At 38.5% G+C, this 18,528-nt stretch overlaps 1 protein-coding gene and 1 long non-coding RNA gene across 4 annotated transcripts in view; one reads left to right on the top strand and one right to left on the bottom strand.

Annotated features, from left to right (window-relative positions):
- The first annotated feature begins 1,023 nt into the window (after positions 1-1,023).
- LOC128695768 (uncharacterized) overlaps positions 1,024-18,528 on the top strand; it is a 52,720-nt gene continuing 35,215 nt past the window's right edge. For 2 of the 3 annotated variants that reach the window (XM_070092880.1, XM_070092882.1), the window contains exons 1-12: positions 1,024-1,225; positions 1,448-1,580; positions 2,352-2,483; positions 2,648-2,829; positions 3,509-3,667; positions 3,883-4,094; positions 4,378-4,530; positions 12,411-12,611; positions 14,032-14,181; positions 14,733-14,910; positions 16,380-16,460; positions 17,782-17,997. In XM_070092880.1, coding sequence (XP_069948981.1) covers positions 1,145-1,225; positions 1,448-1,580; positions 2,352-2,483; positions 2,648-2,829; positions 3,509-3,667; positions 3,883-4,094; positions 4,378-4,530; positions 12,411-12,611; positions 14,032-14,181; positions 14,733-14,910; positions 16,380-16,460; positions 17,782-17,997 — 1,878 coding nt within the window. In that variant the 5' untranslated portion in view covers positions 1,024-1,144. The remainder of the gene's footprint in view (positions 1,226-1,447; positions 1,581-2,351; positions 2,484-2,647; positions 2,830-3,508; positions 3,668-3,882; positions 4,095-4,377; positions 4,531-12,410; positions 12,612-14,031; positions 14,182-14,732; positions 14,911-16,379; positions 16,461-17,781; positions 17,998-18,528) is intronic. The other variant, XM_070092881.1, reaches the window with a different exon arrangement.
- LOC138853821 (uncharacterized) overlaps positions 13,309-18,528 on the bottom strand; it is a 100,022-nt gene continuing 94,802 nt past the window's right edge. The window contains exons 3-5 of the long non-coding RNA XR_011393027.1: positions 14,682-14,905; positions 13,992-14,165; positions 13,309-13,785 (exon numbers count right to left, since the gene is read on the bottom strand). This is a non-coding gene — a long non-coding RNA (uncharacterized lncRNA). The remainder of the gene's footprint in view (positions 13,786-13,991; positions 14,166-14,681; positions 14,906-18,528) is intronic.

Raw genomic sequence — 18,528 nt, forward strand, 5'->3', positions numbered from 1 at the left:
GAACTCCTCTGACTAAATCTCAGTAGGAGGAAACCGTTTCTTTTATAATTTGCTCCCACATTTGAGCAACACAGTTTTTGCAGACTCCTGGGAAGGAAGGCTCAATGAGACTTAAGCTTTACTGCTTAATTCACCTTTGATGAGAATATAATAATAAAGAAGCACTGTAGAAGGTGTACTGACTCAGTTTAGGTACAGGCACACTGACATTCAGTCATTCTAATGTATTTGTCTAAGGCTATTTTTTCAGCAACCAAAAAGCTACTCAGATACATGTATAAGGTATACAGGTTTAGCTGACACCAATGACATGCTATATAGAAAGCCGCTTGTTATGCACAGCATTTCAGGCAAATTAGGTCAATTTTGTCCCAGGATATGACCTACACCAGTTGACTAATACCCGGGTACCTATTTTACTGATGGGTGAACATTGGACAGCAGGTATTGTAAGAAAACGCATCCTAATGTTTCCAGCTATTCCTGGTACCTCACTGGTTAGAGCATTCAGCTTACGAGAATGAAGGAACATTGCAGCAAGCTTATTAGTCCATGCTATTAAGATCAACTCTTGCTCACCCACACTCATTCATGTAACCATCCAACCTATATTGAAAGCTCCCAAAGTTCTTGCATCACTGACACTACTTGGGAGTTTGTTCCACTCATACACAACTCTCATACTAAACTGGTACTTTCTGATACCCTTTCCAAATCTAAATTTTTCCACCTTGACTCCATTTCTGCTAGTCCTGTCATAGTTAAATATTTTCAATGCATTATTTATATTCCTTTATTTATTCGTCTTTTGCATTTGTACACTCCAGTGATACCACCATCACTTAGTGGTAATAATAATAATAATAATAATAATAATAATAATAATAATAATAATAATAATAATAATAGTAAATAATAATAATAATAATAATAATAATAATAATAATAATAATAATAATAATAATAATAATAATAATTTTATTATGTTTAGCAATATTTTTCTAGGTGGCCATTGGCATGCCTGCTGGTTTCTTGTTATTTGCCTTGCAGTATGCAGTATGTAATATAATTAACATTTTTTTGTCCTTACAGTAAGTCTAGTCAAAGAGATGTGAATATTTGGAAATCCTGTAAGGAAAAAATAATGCATCTTCCACTCCTGCTTACTTGTGATACACTGCTGAAGAAAATAAAACCATGGCCTAATTTGCATTGGATTGGAGAAGTAAGAAATTGGAAGCATTGCATTTATAGTATTTTAATGTTTACTAATATTGTTCTTACTTGATATGATTAGAGTTGCACACATGTATATATACATATACATTTTGTTCGGTGGGAAACGGCTGATGTGTTAAAAAAAAAAAATACTTCTTCTTTGAACAAACCAGCTGTTTCCCACCAAAGCCCTGTTTATGCAAAAAATTATTAACTACCATTCTTCCAGAACTCGAGTAAAGCGTATTTAGTATCAGAGCGGTTAATAGGTGAGGTAGATCTTCACACAGGAAGTGTCTCCAGGATACATAAATTAAGTTCCATGACCAAGGCAGCAGCAGCTATTAATTACACATACAATGGTAAGATTTAAGGGTTTTCAAAACTAAAGGTGTGTTTAAAGTTATGAAAGGGCAGGGCACATAGATTTCTTCCACTGTTATTTCCTTGGACTAAACAAATTAAAGTTTTGTAGTTATGGTTACCTTGGTTCTCATTTGTATAAAAATTTGCTTACCATATGTACTCAAATGTAAGACAGTTTTACGTATTGATTAGTTCCTGACTTTTCAACAAAATATTCTTCCTCTTTTGCATTTGATACACCCTAGATTTTGAGGGAGAATAAAGCATTGTGTCAATTAAAGTATTGTTGTGGGTATTGGTGTCAAACTATCAAGGTCAGGTGTACTGCAGAACTTGCTCTCTAATATTATCATAGCTCATTTCAAGGTTCATCCTTTTGTAAGGTTTACTAGAACCCCTCAAGGATGTGGCCAACAACAGTTAACTAACACCTAGATGTAGAGATTTACCATTGGTTACCATATATCACAATAATTTGCCTTCAGTTTCATTAGTTACAGTAGTAAATTTTGTTTGTAACTGCCTCACTTTGTCTAAATATCTTTGGAAAAACTGCTCAGTGATCACTGCATATATTTACACTATGAACATTGCTTGCAAAGCACATTTGATTGTAATAAGCTGTATGTTTGTCATAATCCCTTTTTATGACTGCACTGAAGATGAATTACATTATTTGCATTTATTTATGAAATGGTTTATTCAATTATAGTGCTTATTTTATTCCCTTTTCATTAATAAAGAACCATTTCTCACATTTATTTCAGGTTCCTATATATATGGCATTTTAACCACTGGTGACCTTTTTTTCTGGGACCAGAAGTCAGGGTCTCTGTTTCAAGCACAAGGAATTCCTCCTCTTGTTATGCACACACCTTGCTCAGCAGACAAAGATTCAGGTACTTTGATACATTGTAATGTTGCTGTAATGTCACTCTTTTTATTTATACTTGTTTTGATATGTAGTATGCATCATTACAGACTTACAGTGCCATGTATGATGAATATTATTTGCTGAATCAAATAGTTTCTACTCATTGTGTCAATATGTCTTTATTTTCAGATGGTCCTCTTCAAGTTGTATTAGATTTTTTTAAACTACCGAGACCACAGAACCTTAGTAGTGATGAAACTACAGACAATGCTCAGTCTGCTCCCACTTGTTCCATCCCACCTCACCAAAAACCATATATTTTTGCCTCATCAGACTGTTCAAAAGTTGTTGTAGTGTTGGGTGCTAGTCAGGTATGTTGATATTTTATGTATAGTGCCTCATTTGTTATTTTGCCACTAATCATCATTGTTGCATTCCTGCATGGCATCATTGTTGCATTCCTACACAGCATCATTGTTAGATTCCTATATGATACAGCTGTTGAATTCACCCACAACACCATTGTTGAATTCCATCATGATACCACTGTTGGATTCCCATACAATGCCTTTGTTGGATTCTGTTAAGAATCCATTGTTGGATTTCTTCTTAACACTGTTATTAGATTCCATTGTTGGATTCCAATATGACAACATTGTTGGATTCCAACATGTTGCCATTGTTGGATTTTGAACATAATAAAAAATTGTTGGTCCAAATGACTGAAAATAAACAACAAGTGAAAATAAATTAGGATTTTGGTAAACTAAGCTACAAAAATTCTTTAAAGTTACAAAATGTTTTATAGAATTTGTACCTCTCCCCCTCTAGGCAATGAATTCATGTATGAATGTAAATACATTAATGATAGATGACAGAAAAAGTAAAAGCATTTTACATGTAATAAAGAATGCTTAAAGTTAGGTAAATTTATAAAGAAATAATGTATTGCATGCTCAGTAATGTTGTTTTATACTTTACTGGAAATAGCTTTCATGTAGTAAGCTGTAATAAGTTCCTGTGAATTATTTTAAGAATAAATATTTACAGGTATATCTGTGGGAGAGAGATTCTGCTTATCCTTTTAGCAAGAAAAACTCTAGCCTCATTTGTGGCCATTGGACAGTTGCTGAATGTGGCAGTGACATCCCATTGCCCAATTTGCAGTCAAGAGAATCTCAAATTACTTCATGCTTCTTGGCTGAAGGTGTAAGTTTCATGCATTTTTTTTTTTTGGTGTGTGCACACATGAATGTGTGTGCGTGCACACGTGCCAGGAGCAGAGCTATACTCATGGTGTCCCATGGTTGGTGTTTGCTTGGTCAGATCATTGTTTATGTTTTCCACACTAATATTCAAGATGTTTCTTATTTAAAATGACTCAAGAGCATAACATTTTATACAGTATACACTTCACATTACAGTCCCGAGAAGAAAAGTGCCACACAACCTTCAGTTTTATTGATGATACTGTCCTCATCATTACAACATTAACCCTGAAATGGGAAGGCTTAGGTTGTATGGTGCCACAAGATCGAGTAGTATCAGCTTATTGGAGCTACATATCAGTGTCCCATCTGGCTCTTGGATTGAAAAGCTCACAAGTACTGCAGGAAAAAGGAACCTTAATTTCTCAGTAAGTATTAAGAAGTTTTTCTGTTATCTAATACAGCAGAAATAAATTATGTACAACTAACTTGTAAATGTGAAATTCAATCCTGATGGCATTGCTGTTCATCCTGAATTATCATCAAATGTCATGCAACTTGATAATGTTGCAGATAAACTATAATGTCTAGTTTCCATTACCATTTGTGGATTAGATATGAATTGTTCAATGTACAGTATTTTAGTTTTTTTTTTAAGTGAATAAGTATAATGAGACATTGTATACACTGAACATTTACTAATACTTTCAGATATGCTCATGGGCAAAGTCTCATCTGCATTGCTCTGAATTCTCTGCAGCAACATTCTAAACTGACTTACCTACATCCTATGTGTAACACTGCAGTTGTAACATGCATTTGTGATGCTGCTGCTGCTTCTCAACATGATCTTCCTAATTCAAAGTTAGTGCATAAAATATAGAAAATCATGTTTTATGATGGTATTAGACAATCTTGTTTTATGTCACTATGGTTATTAAATTTTTTTATTTTACTCATTGTATATCTCATCAATATAAGGTGACCGAAAAAAGAAAACACATTTACCCTAGAAAAGAAAAATTGTATTAACTTTCATTTTCTTTTCTTGTATTTTGTTTTGGTTTAGCTGATTTTTTGAAGGCTGTAAACAATTTTCTCAACCAAAACATTTTTCACCATTGCAAGAAACTCAAAATATTTCTATTCCTACGCAAAATCCAAGCTAAGAACTACCTGTAGAATTGGACCATTACTGAGAGGAGACTCGTATACTGACGATGAACAGGAAATGAGTGAAACCCTAAATAGAACAGTATGAGTTGGTGTTCAGCAACCCATTAAATGACAGCAAGGTAGAAAATGCAGAAATGTTTTTCACTCCAGAAGAAAGCCGCATAGACCAACTAACTGACATTAGTACAAATCCCATAGTCTTCGAAAGAGAAATGGAAAACATGCCCACTCACTCAACACCTGCACCAGATTCATGGAATGCTCTGTTTATAAAGAAGTGCAAAGTACCACTAGTATGAGCCCTCAGTGTTCTTTGGAGAAAAGCTTAGATTTAGGTGAAATACCGGAAGCCTTAAAGAGTGCAGACATAGCTCCTTTGCATAAGAGTGATGAGAAGGCAGATTACAAATTTCATGGAGCAGCACAACCAACATAACCTGAACCAGCATGGTTTTAGAGCAGCACAATCATGCCTGTCACAGCTGCTGAACCATTATGACAGAATTACGGAGGTATTGGAAGTCGGCCAAAACGCAGATGTGATTTACACAGATTTTGCAAAGACGTTTGACAAATGCGATCATGGAGTGATAGCACGCAAAATGAAAGCCTTGGGCATTACGGGGAAGGTAGGCAGATGGATTTTCAGTTTCCTAACACACACAACACAAAAAAGTAGTGAACAGGGCAAGATCCAACATCAGCGAGGTCAAAAGCTCAGTGCCCCAAGGCACTGTTCTGGCACCTCTGCTGTTTTTCATTCTCATAGCAGACATAGACAAAAACACCTGGCACACTTTTGTATCATCATTTGCAGATGACACTAAAATAAGCATGAAAGTCACCACGGTAGAGGGCACTGAAAAAGTACAGGAAAACATAAACAGGGTTTTCCAGTGAGCACTGGAGAACAACATGAGATTCAGTGGTGATAAGTTTCAGCTGCTTAGGTATGGAAAGAATGAAGAACTCAAAAGGAACACTATATACAAAACTCAAGAGGGTCACCAAATAGAACGTAAGAACATAACATAAGAACATAAGAAAGGAGGAACGCTGCAGGAGGCCTGGTGGCCCATACTAGGCAGGTCCTTTACAATTCATCCCACTAACAAAACATTTGCCCAACCCAATTTTCAATGCTACCCAAGAAATAAGCTCTGATGTGAAAGTCCCACTCAAATCCAACCCCTCCCACTCATGTACTTATCCAACCTAGATTTGAAACTACCCAAAGTCCCAGCCTCAATAACCCAACTAGGTAGACTGTTCCACTCATCAACTACCCTATTTCCAAACCAATACTTTCCTATGTCCTTTCTAAATCTAAACTTATCATCTAATTTAAATCCATTACTGTGGGTTCTCTCTTGGAGAGACATCCTCAAGACCTTATTAATATCCCCTTTATTAATACCTATCTTCCACTTATACACTTCGATCAGGTCTCCCCTCATTCTTCGTAAGGAACACGTAAAAGACCTAGGAATAATTGTGTCAGCGGATCTTTCTTTTAAAGACTGTAACAAGATAAAAATCACGACAGCCAGGAAGATGACAGGGTGGGTATTCAGAACTTTCAAAACAAGGGAAATAATGCTGATGGTGACACTCTTCAAATCACTGGTGCTCCCTCACTTAGAATATTGCTCAGTGTTGACGGCCCCGTTCAGAGCAGGAGAAATACCAGAGCTGGAACAAATACAGAGATTGTTTATGGCTCACATTGAGCCTGTAAAGCATCTAAACTACTGGGAATGCCTGCAAGCCTTGAACATGTATTCATTGGAACGGAGGAGAGAGAGGTTTACTTGGAGAGAGTTCCGGAGGTCAACGCCCCCGCGGCCCGGTCTGTGACCAGGCCTCCTGGTGGATCAGAGCCTGATCAACCAGGCTGTTACTGTTGGCTGCACGCAAACCAACGTACGAGCCACAGCCCGGCTGGTCAGGAACCGACTTTAGGTGCTTGTCCAGTGCCAGCTTGAAGACTGCCAGGGGTCTGTTGGTAATCCCCCTTATGTATGCTGGGAGGCAGTTGAACAGTCTTGGGCCCCTGACACTTATTGCATGGTCTCTTAACGTGCTAGTGACACCCCTACTTTTCATTGGGGGGATGTTGCATCGTCTGCCAAGTCTTTTGCTTTCATAGTGAGTGATTTTCGTGTGCAAGTTCGGTACTAGTCCCTCTAGGATTTTCCAGGTGTATATAATCATGTATCTCTCCCGCCTGTGTTCCAGGGAATACAGGTTCAGGAACCTCAAGCGCTCCCAGTAATTGAGGTGTTTTATCTCCGTTATGCGAGCCGTGAAGGTTCTCTGTACATTTTCTAGGTCAGCAATTTCACCTGCCTTAAGATAAGATAAGATAAGATTTCGTTCGGATTTTTAACCCCGGAGGGTTAACCACCCAGGATAACCCAAGAAAGTCAGTGCGTCATCGAGGACTGTCTAACTTATTTCCATTGGGGTCCTTAATCTTGTCCCCCAGGATGCGACCCACACCAGTCGACTAACACCCAGGTACCTATTTGCTGCTAGGTGAACAGGACAACAGGTGTAAGGAAACGTGTCGAAATGTTTCCACCCTCTGGGAATCGAACCCGGGCCCTCCGTGTGTGAAGCGGGAGCTTTAGCCACCAGGCCACCGGGCCACAACCACCAGGCCACCGGGCCTTGAAAGGTGCTGTTAGTGTTCAGCAATATTCCAGCCTAGATAGAACAAGTGACCTGAAGAGTGTCATCATGGGCTTGGCATCCCTAGTTTTGAAGGTTCTCATTATCCATCCTGTCATTTTTCTAGCAGATGCGATTGATACAATGTTATGGTCCTTGAAGGTGAGATCCTCCGACATGATCACTCCCAGGTCTTTGACATTGGTGTTTAGCTCTATTTTGTGGCCAGAATTTGTTTTGTACTCTGATGACGATTTAATTTCTTCGTGTTTGCCATATCTGAGTAATTGAAATTTCTCATCGTTAAACTTCATATTTTTTCTGCAGCCCACTGAAAGATTTGGTTGATGTCCGCCTGGAGCCTTGCAGTGTCTGCAATGGAAGACACTGTCATGCAGATTCGGGTGTCATCTGCAAAGGAAGACACGGTGCTGTGGCTGACATCCTTGTCTATGTCAGATGTGAGGATGAGGAACAAGATGGGAGCAAGTACTGTGCCTTGTGGAACAGAGCTTTTCACCGTAGCTGCCTCGGACTTTACTCTGTTGACTACTACTCTCTGTGTTCTGTTAGTGAGGAAATTATAGATCCATCGACCGACTTTTCCCGTTATTCCTTTAGCACGCATTTTGTGCGCTATTACGCCATGGTCACACTTGTCGAAGGCTTTTGCAAAGTCTGTATATGTTACATCTGCATTCTTTTTGTCTTCTAGTTCATCTAGGACCTTGTCGTAGTGATCCAATAGTTGAGACAGACAGGAGCGACCTGTTCTAAACCCATGTTGCCCTGGGTTGTGTAATTGATGGGTTTCTAGATGGGTGGTGATCTTGCTTCTTAGGACCCTTTCAAAGATTTTTATGATATGGGATGTTAGTGCTATCGGTCTGTAGTTCTTTGCTGTTGCTTTACTGCCCCCTTTGTGGAGTGGGGCTATGTCTGTTGTTTTTAGTAACTGTGGGACGACTCCCGTGTCCATGCTCCCTCTCCATAGGATGGTAAAAGCTCGTGATAGGGGCTTCTTGCAGTTCTTGATGAACACGGAGTTCCACGAGTCTGGCCCTGGGGCAGAGTGCATGGGCATGTCATTTGGCGTCAGGATAACATCAGATAGGCTTGTGTTAACCAAATTCTGTGGCTCTCTCATAAAAAATTCATTTTGATCTTCGACTCTCAGTCTGGGTAGCGGCTTGCTAAAAACTGAGTCATATTGGGACTTGAGTAGCTCACTCATTTCCTTGCTGTCATCTGTGTAGGACCCATCTTGTTTAAGTAGGGGCCCAATACTGGACGTTGTTCTCGACTTTGATTTGGCATAGGAGAAGAAATACTTTGGGTTTCTTTCGATTTCATTTATGGCTTTTAGTTCTTCCCGAGATTCCTGACTCCTATAAGATTCCTTTAGCTTAAGTTCGATGCTTGCTATTTCTCTGACCAGTGTCTCCCTACGCCTTTCAGATATATTGACCTCTTTTCCGTCGCCTGTAAAGGGAGCACCTGTCCCTTTCTATTTTACATATACTCCTCCTTTGTCTTAGAGGAATAAGCCTTGTGCATACATCGAGCGCCACCGAGTTAATCTGCTCTAGGCATAAGTTGGGGTCTGTGTTGCTTAGTATATCTTCCCAGCTTATATCAGTTAGGATTTGGTTTACTTGGTCCCACTTTATGTTTTTGTTATTGAAGTTGAATTTGGTGAATGCTCCCTCGTGACTAATCTCATTATGTCGGTCTGGGGCTCCGCGCATACATGTCTGAACCTCAATTATGTTGTGATCTGAGTATATTGTTTTTGATATGGTGACATTTCGTATCAGATCATCATTGTTAGTGAAGATGAGGTCTAGTGTATTCTCCAGTCTAGTAGGCTCTATTATTTGCTGGTTTAAATTGAATTTTGTGCAGATTTAAAAGCTCGTGTGAGTGTGAGTTTTCATCAGAGCTGCCTCCTGGTGTTATTACTGCAACAATATTATTTGCTATATTCCTTCATTTTAGGTGCCTTAAGTTGAAATCACCCAGGAGCAAGATGTTGGGTGCAGGAGCTGGCAGATTTTCTAGACAGTGGTCAATTTTTAACAGCTGTTCCTGGAATTGCTGGGATGTTGCATCCGGAGGCTTGTAGACTACCACAATGACTAAGTTTTGGTTCTCGATCTTTACTGCTAAAACTTCCACTACATCATTTGAGGCATTCAGCAGTTCTGTGCACACAAGTGACTCTGCAATGTACAGGCCAACCCCCCCCTTTTGCCTGTTCACTCTGTTGCATCTGTATAGGTTGTAACCTGGGATCCATATTTCGTTGTCCAAGTGATCCTTTATGTGGGTCTCAGTGAAAGCCGCGAACATTGCCTTTGCCTCTGCAAGCAGTCCACGGATGAAAGGTATTTTGTTGTTTGTTGCTGGCTTTAGACCCTGTATATTTGCAAAGAAGAATGTCATCGGACTGGTGGTATTGTTGGTACTGGGGGGGGGGTTCCGGCATTAGTATCTGTATCTGTTGGTTTGGAGTGGAGGCCATCGACTGTGGTTCCACTCCAGGAATGACTGGATTTGGTGTACGATTTCTGCCATTTCCTGCCAGTTTTTTTTTCTTCCTGGCACTAAAAAACCTCTCCCTCTTGAGTGGCTGTGGCTACCCAGGTTTTCCCATGGCCTGGATGCTTTGTATCTTTTTGTCCCCTTTAGATGGTGTGCCTGGCAATTTAAGTTATAGCATAGTCTTTCCTGTACTGAAGAGGGACACATTTCAGGGTGAAAAAGCTTACAGGAAGGGAGTTTGCATTTTCTTGTTGTCATATGGGCACGGCATTTTCTAGGGTGGTCATAGTTGCACGTCTCATCTGTTTTTCCAGATTTCCCATGCCTGCAGATACCAAGTGCATAGTATGTGCACAGGCTTGGTTTCCGTTTGCCTTGGGTTTCTGTGACTGTGTTCCCTGTTGGTGCATGTTTGCCTTGGGTTTCTGTGACTGTATTCCCTGTTGGTGCATGTTTACCTGTCTTATTCCTATCCTCCCTAGCACCAACAAAGGAGCTCCCACCAGTTGTTTTTGGTAATATATCCTCACTATTGCTAGTGGAGTCCTCTTGTTTGCTATTTCCTGTGGTATTTATAGTTTGCAATATTGGTTTTATCTTATCTTTGACTACACTTGATTCCCCACTACTGACAACCAGGACATCACCTCCAGCCTTACAGTTTCTGTCTACATGACCAGCATCAAGGGCAGTACCATCCAGCCCAGACTTTTTATGTTCCCATCTGTTGTAGAAAGCTTCCAGGTTGTCTATGAAAGCAGCTTTGATGTTATCCTCTTTTAATACCAATGTGATATTAGTCCACAGATTTATCTCATTTGGACATACCCAAAAACACTTCCCTGTTTTAATACTTCTTGTAGCTAGTTCTTGGATATTTGCACAAGGGGCGTGACACCAATTTCCACAAAAATGACAATTTATCCATGTGGAAGCCCGTTTGTTTGATTGATTGCAGACTTCACAGGCCTTCATAATGATTTGAATGGTTGAATTACTGTAATTCTACTAGCAACCTCTTGAATACTCTATTAATAACCTCCTTAAAGTGAAGCTCTAGCTATTTGTATTTCTATTTCTAACTGTACTTGTACTTGTACTCGTACACGATAATATATACCTGGAAGGTACTCGAGGGCCTGGTCCCAAATCTGCACTCTGCCATAACAACATACTGGAGTGAGAGCTATGGGAGGAAGTGTAAAATTAACCCAGTGAAGAGCAGGGGTGCAGTGGGGACAATAAGGGAACACTGTATCAACATTCAGGATCCCAGACTATTCAATATCCTACCAGAAGATATCAGAAACATGGCTGGAACAAGTGTAGAAGCCTTCAAGAGGAAACTGGACAAGTATCTTCACCAGGTGCCAGATCAACCAGGCTGTGATGGATATGTGGGGCAGTGGGCCTCCATCAGCAACAGCCTGGTTGATCAGGCAATCACCAGACGAGCCTGGCCCATGGCCGGGCTCAGAGAATAGATAAACTCTCGAAACTCTTCAAAGGTATATTAAAGGTATGCATATGTAGCTGATAGAATGTTCATTAATGTTCTAATTCTGTATAGAAAGGCAGTTTTAAGTAGGGATTGTATGATACAATTTTTTTGCTGATGATGATATCATTATTACCCAATACTCACTGATACTGGTACCAACAGCACCAAAAGTGTACTAGAAGTAACGTTGAGTTGTAGAGGAGTGTTGCAGTGAAAAGTAAAGTTGATTTTCATGAAACTGAAATGAGAACAAAATAAGTGTCAGGGGCCCAAGACTATTCAATGACCTCCCAGCATACATAAGGGGGTTTACCAATATACCCCTGGCTGTCTTCAGGAGGGCACTGGACAGGCACCTCAAGTCAGTACCTGACCAGTTGGGCTGTGGTTTGTACATCACTTTGCGTGTTGCAAGCAGTAACAGCCTGGTTGATCAGGCCTTGACCCACTGCGAGGCCTGGTCACAGAATGGGCTGGGGGTGTTGACCCCTGGAACTCTCTCCAGGTATACTCCAGATGAAATTGACTGGTACTCACCAATACCAGTACTAAGTTTTAGGCCAGTACCGATACTTTTGTACACCCCAAGTTTTAAGTCTCATGGGCCATTTAAATTGTATGAACCCTGACAAACTTCATGAACTTTCATGATCAATACGTTAGTAAAAGTGAAAATTATTTAGATTAGATGAGATGTCCGTTAGTTTTTTGGGGGGATTATTCAAATAAAAATAATAGTAATGTTTCCTGCCCTTTGAAATACTGTATTCAGATATGTTTTTATTCTAAATTAAAGTATTGTATTATACTTTATTTTTAAATCTCAGTTTTGTTTATGTTTTCTTTTCAGTGGTGATAATTCACACTGGGTTAGTAGTATGTGCTGGTCTCAAGATAACACTTATGTAATAGGATGTCTGAGATCTGGAGCAGTATTCGTGGCTACGAGAATGGGGCCACTTCTGAAGATCTCTTGCTCAGGGGACAGTCTCCAGTTCCGGCCAGCAGTGATACTACCACTGCATCCTTACTTACATGCTCTTCAAAAAGAGTAAATACTGCATTGCACTCTTGTAATATGCAACATATATGAATTGGTCAAATAAGTACTGAATTAGGCAGGGATGAATGCCTATCTTTAAAGGAGGGGTTTGGGATATTTGCTGTTTAGAGTGACATCTAAACTGTCATATCTGAGCGCCTCTGGCAAGACAGCGATGGTGTGAATGATGATTATGAAAGTGTTTCAGGTCACCCTGCCTCAGTGGGAGATAGCCAGTGTGTTAAAAAAAGAAAAGAAAGAAAAAAAAAAGAGCTGTATACAGAAAAAGAATACAAAGAATGGTAATGTTATATGCATTCTTGCTGCAGCTCTGGGGTTGTAAATGAAATTGAAGATGAAAATCTTCTATTTCTTTGGAAATGTACATAGAGGTTACAAAGAATGGGTTTGCAGTTAATTTGGTTACAGTTTTGATACAATTACAGCTTTCTGTTCAAAAGAAAGTTACTTATTATGCAAAACATTTCAGGCAGACTAGTTCTAAAACTTGCATACTATATACTTAATTTTAGTCCTAGCATTTAAATTTAGGCACTGTGTGACTGTCTCATTTGTAAATTAGAGGACCTCTTGTATCATTAACATGAAAGAATTATGAAAGATATTTTGGTGGTAGTTAATTAATCTGGAAAGGAATTTCATGGATTTCATGTTTATGACTATTATTATCTGTTAGCTCTGTCACCATGTGATGCATCATCCAGTTATAAATGTCAGTTCTCTCTCAACACATCAGCAGTCTCCCACCAAGGCAGAGTGACCCATAAAAGAAAGAAAGAAACAAACATTTTCACCATCATTCACACACAATCACTTGTTTTGCAAAGATGACTAGTTACGACAGTTCACATGTCACTCCAAACAGTAAATATCCCAAACCCCTCATTTAAAGTGCAGGCATTGTATTTCCTACCTCAGAATAACATGAAACTGCACACTGCAGGGGTGGGCAATTGTTTCAGTTGGCAGCTGCTAATTTTTTTAAACTGTTTGGACCACAATAAAAAGAGCAAAATAAAAATACAGATAGGAGTGAATGGAGACAAGTGGTTTTTAATGGATGTGCTGTTGGAGTGTGAGTAGGGTAGCTTTTATGAAGGGATTTATGGAAACTGGCTATCCATACTTGAGTCCTGGAGGTGGGAAGAGCAGTGTCTGCACTCTGAAAGAGAAGTGAGGATATGACAGCCATTGGGTAATCTGGATTGTGATGTCAGCACACTTCTGGCAAGATAGTGATTTAATGGATGATGGTGAATGTGTTTTCCTCTTTGATCCACCAGGATGTGGTTAGGAGATGAAATTGAGGTAAAAGTAATTAATAAAAATAATAAGAATAAGAATGCATTCATAAATAGCTTCAGTCACCTTGTCCATACTTAGTGCCAATTCTTGATTTTTTTTTCAGTAGCAGCTGTGAAGAGGTGACTGTATGTATGGAAAGTGGCTCAGCTTCAACACCAGAGTTCTGCGTGTCATGTCACCCAGTAAAGGATCAATTCCTTTTGTCTTCTGGTCTTCGAGTCTCGGTGTTGGTATTTCCTGAAAACGGTAGGAGGTACAAATACACGTTTTATTCCTGCATCCAAAACGTGCTGTGTAACCTTGTTATGCCTTCCTGCCCTATGGGGAAGACAGTGTTTATGATATTTTTCTTTCAGAAATTAAAAGTAGGCATTATCTTTGAAGTTGATATTCATTTTAATTATTTGAGCATTTTCCCACCAGAGAGTTAACCCAAAGAAGAAAATGTTTGCCATCACTCGCTTTTAACTACCTTTCCAGAAGGTGGTTAAAATGTCAGTGAGAGATTGATCCACTGAACCACCCCATTATTCAGAGAGCAGAGCCTGTACTTAAGGCTTCTAAAACTCAAATTTAACTAGCTGTTTTCTGTGCATTTCTTATAAAAACATATTACCTCATTTACCTCTCAAATTATCATTTTCATTATTATAATTAAGTTAAACACTAAACGCAAAAGGGTCTACCCTCACATAGCATTCTAGATCTTATGGACTACTTGCCTGCAGTCACTCTAGACTAGAGTACTCATACCTGCCTAACTTTGTAGTTATGTTGCCTGAAGGATTGTTTTTGTGCCCACAGGGATGGAGATATTGTAGATCAACTGTTGTCAACTGCTCATCATTCTCTGTATCTTCTACGTCACTCTTCTCTGACCCATGACTATGCCTACATTCGTTGTAGCACCTGGAGATTAGCTCTGTCTGTACAAGATCTCTCTCGTAATGTCAACGAATCGTTGGACCCAGATAGACCTAAGGTATGAGCAACAGTGAACATTTTTATACTTTGTTGTTTATGAAAGATTGTATAAAAGGGTGAATTTGAGCTGCACAAGGACTGTTGAGCTTTTATACAGTAGTCTGTAGTTATTAACCCATAAATGGTCCAAGCAGATCTACGTTCACATGTGTAGCGCTACAAAAGTAGATCTAAGTTTTTTATACATATTTTCAAATATAACAAAAAAAAGTAGATCAAAGTTTTTTTACACATTTTCAAATGTAGAAAAACAAAAAGAAGATCTACTTTTTTTGCATACTTTCAAATGTTGAAAAAACGTATATATACATTTGGACCGTTTACGGGTTAAGAAATAAAAGGGAATTGAAGGTTAGCAAATGAAATGAAAAAGTAAACATTTATTATGACTGTTGAAACTTGTTAATTGATTCTCAGTTGCTCATATTGTTAGATCCTTCAAGGAGAGCACTTGGATCTTGAGCCAAGGAAATGGGGTACCTCTTTGATTGAACCTTATTATCTCCAGTTCCGCAGATGTTGTATGACCCCTGCAGGCTTCCCTATGATTAAATGGTTAAAATAATAATGTTATTTAATTATTTTAATGGGGGAGATGCTAAATCCATAAGGCATGGGAATAATAATAATAGTAATGAATAAAAATAATTATAATAAGGCCATTAAAATAATAATAATAATAGGAGTGAGTGGAGACGAATGGTTTTTGGGACTTGATGAGCTGCTGGAGTGTAAGCAGGGTAATATTTTATATTTTATTTATAGTTATCTGTTTACAATAATGTCTTATCACTGATTTCATCATTGCTTAGTTAATCTTAAGTTAATTTTAAGCCAGCCCGTAATGCTATGCATATAAGTGGCTTTGGCATGCTGCTCTTACCTGTATTTTTTTTTTTGTACCTCTGTATGTATGCTAAAATTTCTATGCTAAGGGATTCAGGGAAACCGGTTACCCGGACTTGAGTCCTGGAGGTGGGAAGTACAGTGCCTGCATTTTAAAGGAGAAGTTTGGGATATTTGCTCTTTAGTGACATCTAAACTGTTGTACCTGCATGCCTCTGCAAAGACAGTGATAGTGTGAATGATGGTGAAAGTGTTTTTTTTTTGGGGGGAAGGGTGTCACCCTGCCTCAATGGGAGATGGTTCGCATGTTAAAAAATTAATAATAATATTAACTATACTGTGAATACTGCAAAGATCATGTACTGTAATTTATATTTGTATTTCATTAAATTGGAATTGAAATGCTAAGTGGCAATAAAATTGAATGAGTAATTGGGTTACTTAGATATTAATAATTAAACTAAAAATGCATGGCAAACAAACTGATAAATCTGCATCTACTAGTATTTGGTAAGTGTAATACCTGTTGTGAATGATAGGGATATCATATAAAATAATTAAAATACATTAATACATATGAATTTCAGATCAGTGCTTATTTCAGATCAATGTTTATTTCAGATCAAGGTGTGGGATACGGACAGCCCAAGTCACGAGGAGTGCAAGACTCGACTGGATGTTGCTAGTGAAGGCGAGCAGTTGGTGAGGCAAGCACTGTTCAAGTGTCAGTGATACATTTGAGCATGAGTGCAGTCAGCCTGTCTCTAATTATTTTATAACTCCTTGCCAATGGCTCTATATTTACCAAGATAAACAATGGCAAATACCTAAAGAATCATTCAGTTTTATATGCATTATACAGTGATTGTGGTAACAGCTGCTTCAGCCCCTCTACAAGCGTAGAGATAAGAAAGAAGCAATGTTGGTGGCAGGATGAAAGGAAAAAGGGTTTCCTATGAGTTAGGTGCATTGAAATAGACTGTGAGGAGTAGGTAAAAATGTGGATTGGTAAAGATATTTAAAACTTAAACCCCTTAACTCACTATCTGTTCACAGTGCACTAGTACGCTGGGACCAAAATGTGTACAACATTTTTTTTTTTTTTTAACTCGCTGGCCATTTCACCAAGACAGGGTAACCTGAAAATGAAACACTTTCACCATCATTCACACTATCACTGTCTTGCAGATACAACAGTTTGGATGTCGCCCTAAACAGCAAATATCCCAAACCCCTCCTCTAGAGTGCAGGCATTATACTTCCCACCTCCAGGATTCGAGTCCGGCTAACCGATTTTCCTGAATCCTTTCACAGAGTATCACCCTACTCATATATGTACATACTTGTATGTATATTTTTCATGCCTTCAGATATACTGCCGCCACCATTTAAGGTCTTGGCTACTGTCTCATGCCTGGGAAAAAATCTAGAACCAGGCAGAATAATGGAAACGATACAGCCATGACCTGTGTCACCATCAGCTTCACTTTTAGTAAACAGGATGTGAAACTGGCAGGAAGATGCCTTATTTGTTTCAGAGTTATTACAATTTCATGATACTAACAGTGGAATTCAACCAAAATAGCACACTATGATCAAGTCATTATCATATAGTTCCTGTGTTTTTCATATTCTTTGCATTATTTGTGTAGTGCAGAATAACCTAGAGCTGGATAACCAATAATCTTATGTATTAATTCAGATGGGCATTACAAAAAATCTGTAAATCATGGGAGGCCCTCTAGTAAAAATGTTGAATACTAGAATCACATAAAGTAAAGTACAATACTATGTACTTGTAAATTTGTTATTTTTCATTGTACATTATGCCCAAATTTAAAGGTTAATGAAGGTAAGAATTTTTTTTTTTTTTTTTCAACAAGTCGGCCGTCTCCCACCGAGGCAGGGTAAGAATATTTACTTTTATAATGATTTTTGATCTTTTATGTGTATTAATACTAATTTCAGGATGGGTAATTGATGAACCCTTTATGCAGACTAAGCATGTGATTTCTTCTTTCAGATTGAGCAGGCTATGAAGCCTCTCCTGGCAGCCTGGGCTGTGATTACCTCTCATACTGGACCTCAAACCCATGATTGGAGAAGAAGAGCAAAGCATGTGGCTCAGCAGTTGGTGAAGCTTGTCAACACAATAATGCAAACCACTTTGCATGACGATTACTCTCATCATCAGGCTCAGTTGTTACAAATGTTGCATATTTTTCATCACTTTGTTAGGGTGAGTACAAGAATTCATCAGGCAAAAATATATGTGGATGGCATAGGTAGAAAATATTTGTAACTTATTTTACTCTGAGTAAACTATAGAGAGGTTTGTTGAAGAGAAATAAGTTTTCTGCAAGAAAAGTGTATGGAGCACGATACTGATTCCTTGCATTATTACTATATGGTGTACCATTTAGCTAATTTGTATAAATTGCAGGAACCCAATTTAGCAAATAGTGTATATTATTTCACACATACAAATAATGCTCTTCACAAAATAATACACTTGTAATATGACTATACAGTCTCTCCTCACTTAACGACAGAGTTCCGTTCCCTAAGACCATATCGGTAAACGAATTCATCACTAAGCGAGGAGCATACTATAATGGTAGTGGGTTTGTGTCATCCATCTTTGATATTGTTTTAATGTCACCTTTGCACCATTTATAACATTCTGGTATTTTCTTAAATGTTTATACAGTAGTGTACTGTATATTGTAATAAACAGAATAGAGGAAATCAGCTCTAATATACATTATTT

This window comes from Cherax quadricarinatus, chromosome 41 (assembly GCF_038502225.1).
Source record: "Cherax quadricarinatus isolate ZL_2023a chromosome 41, ASM3850222v1, whole genome shotgun sequence".
Lineage (NCBI taxonomy): Eukaryota > Metazoa > Arthropoda > Malacostraca > Decapoda > Parastacidae > Cherax > Cherax quadricarinatus.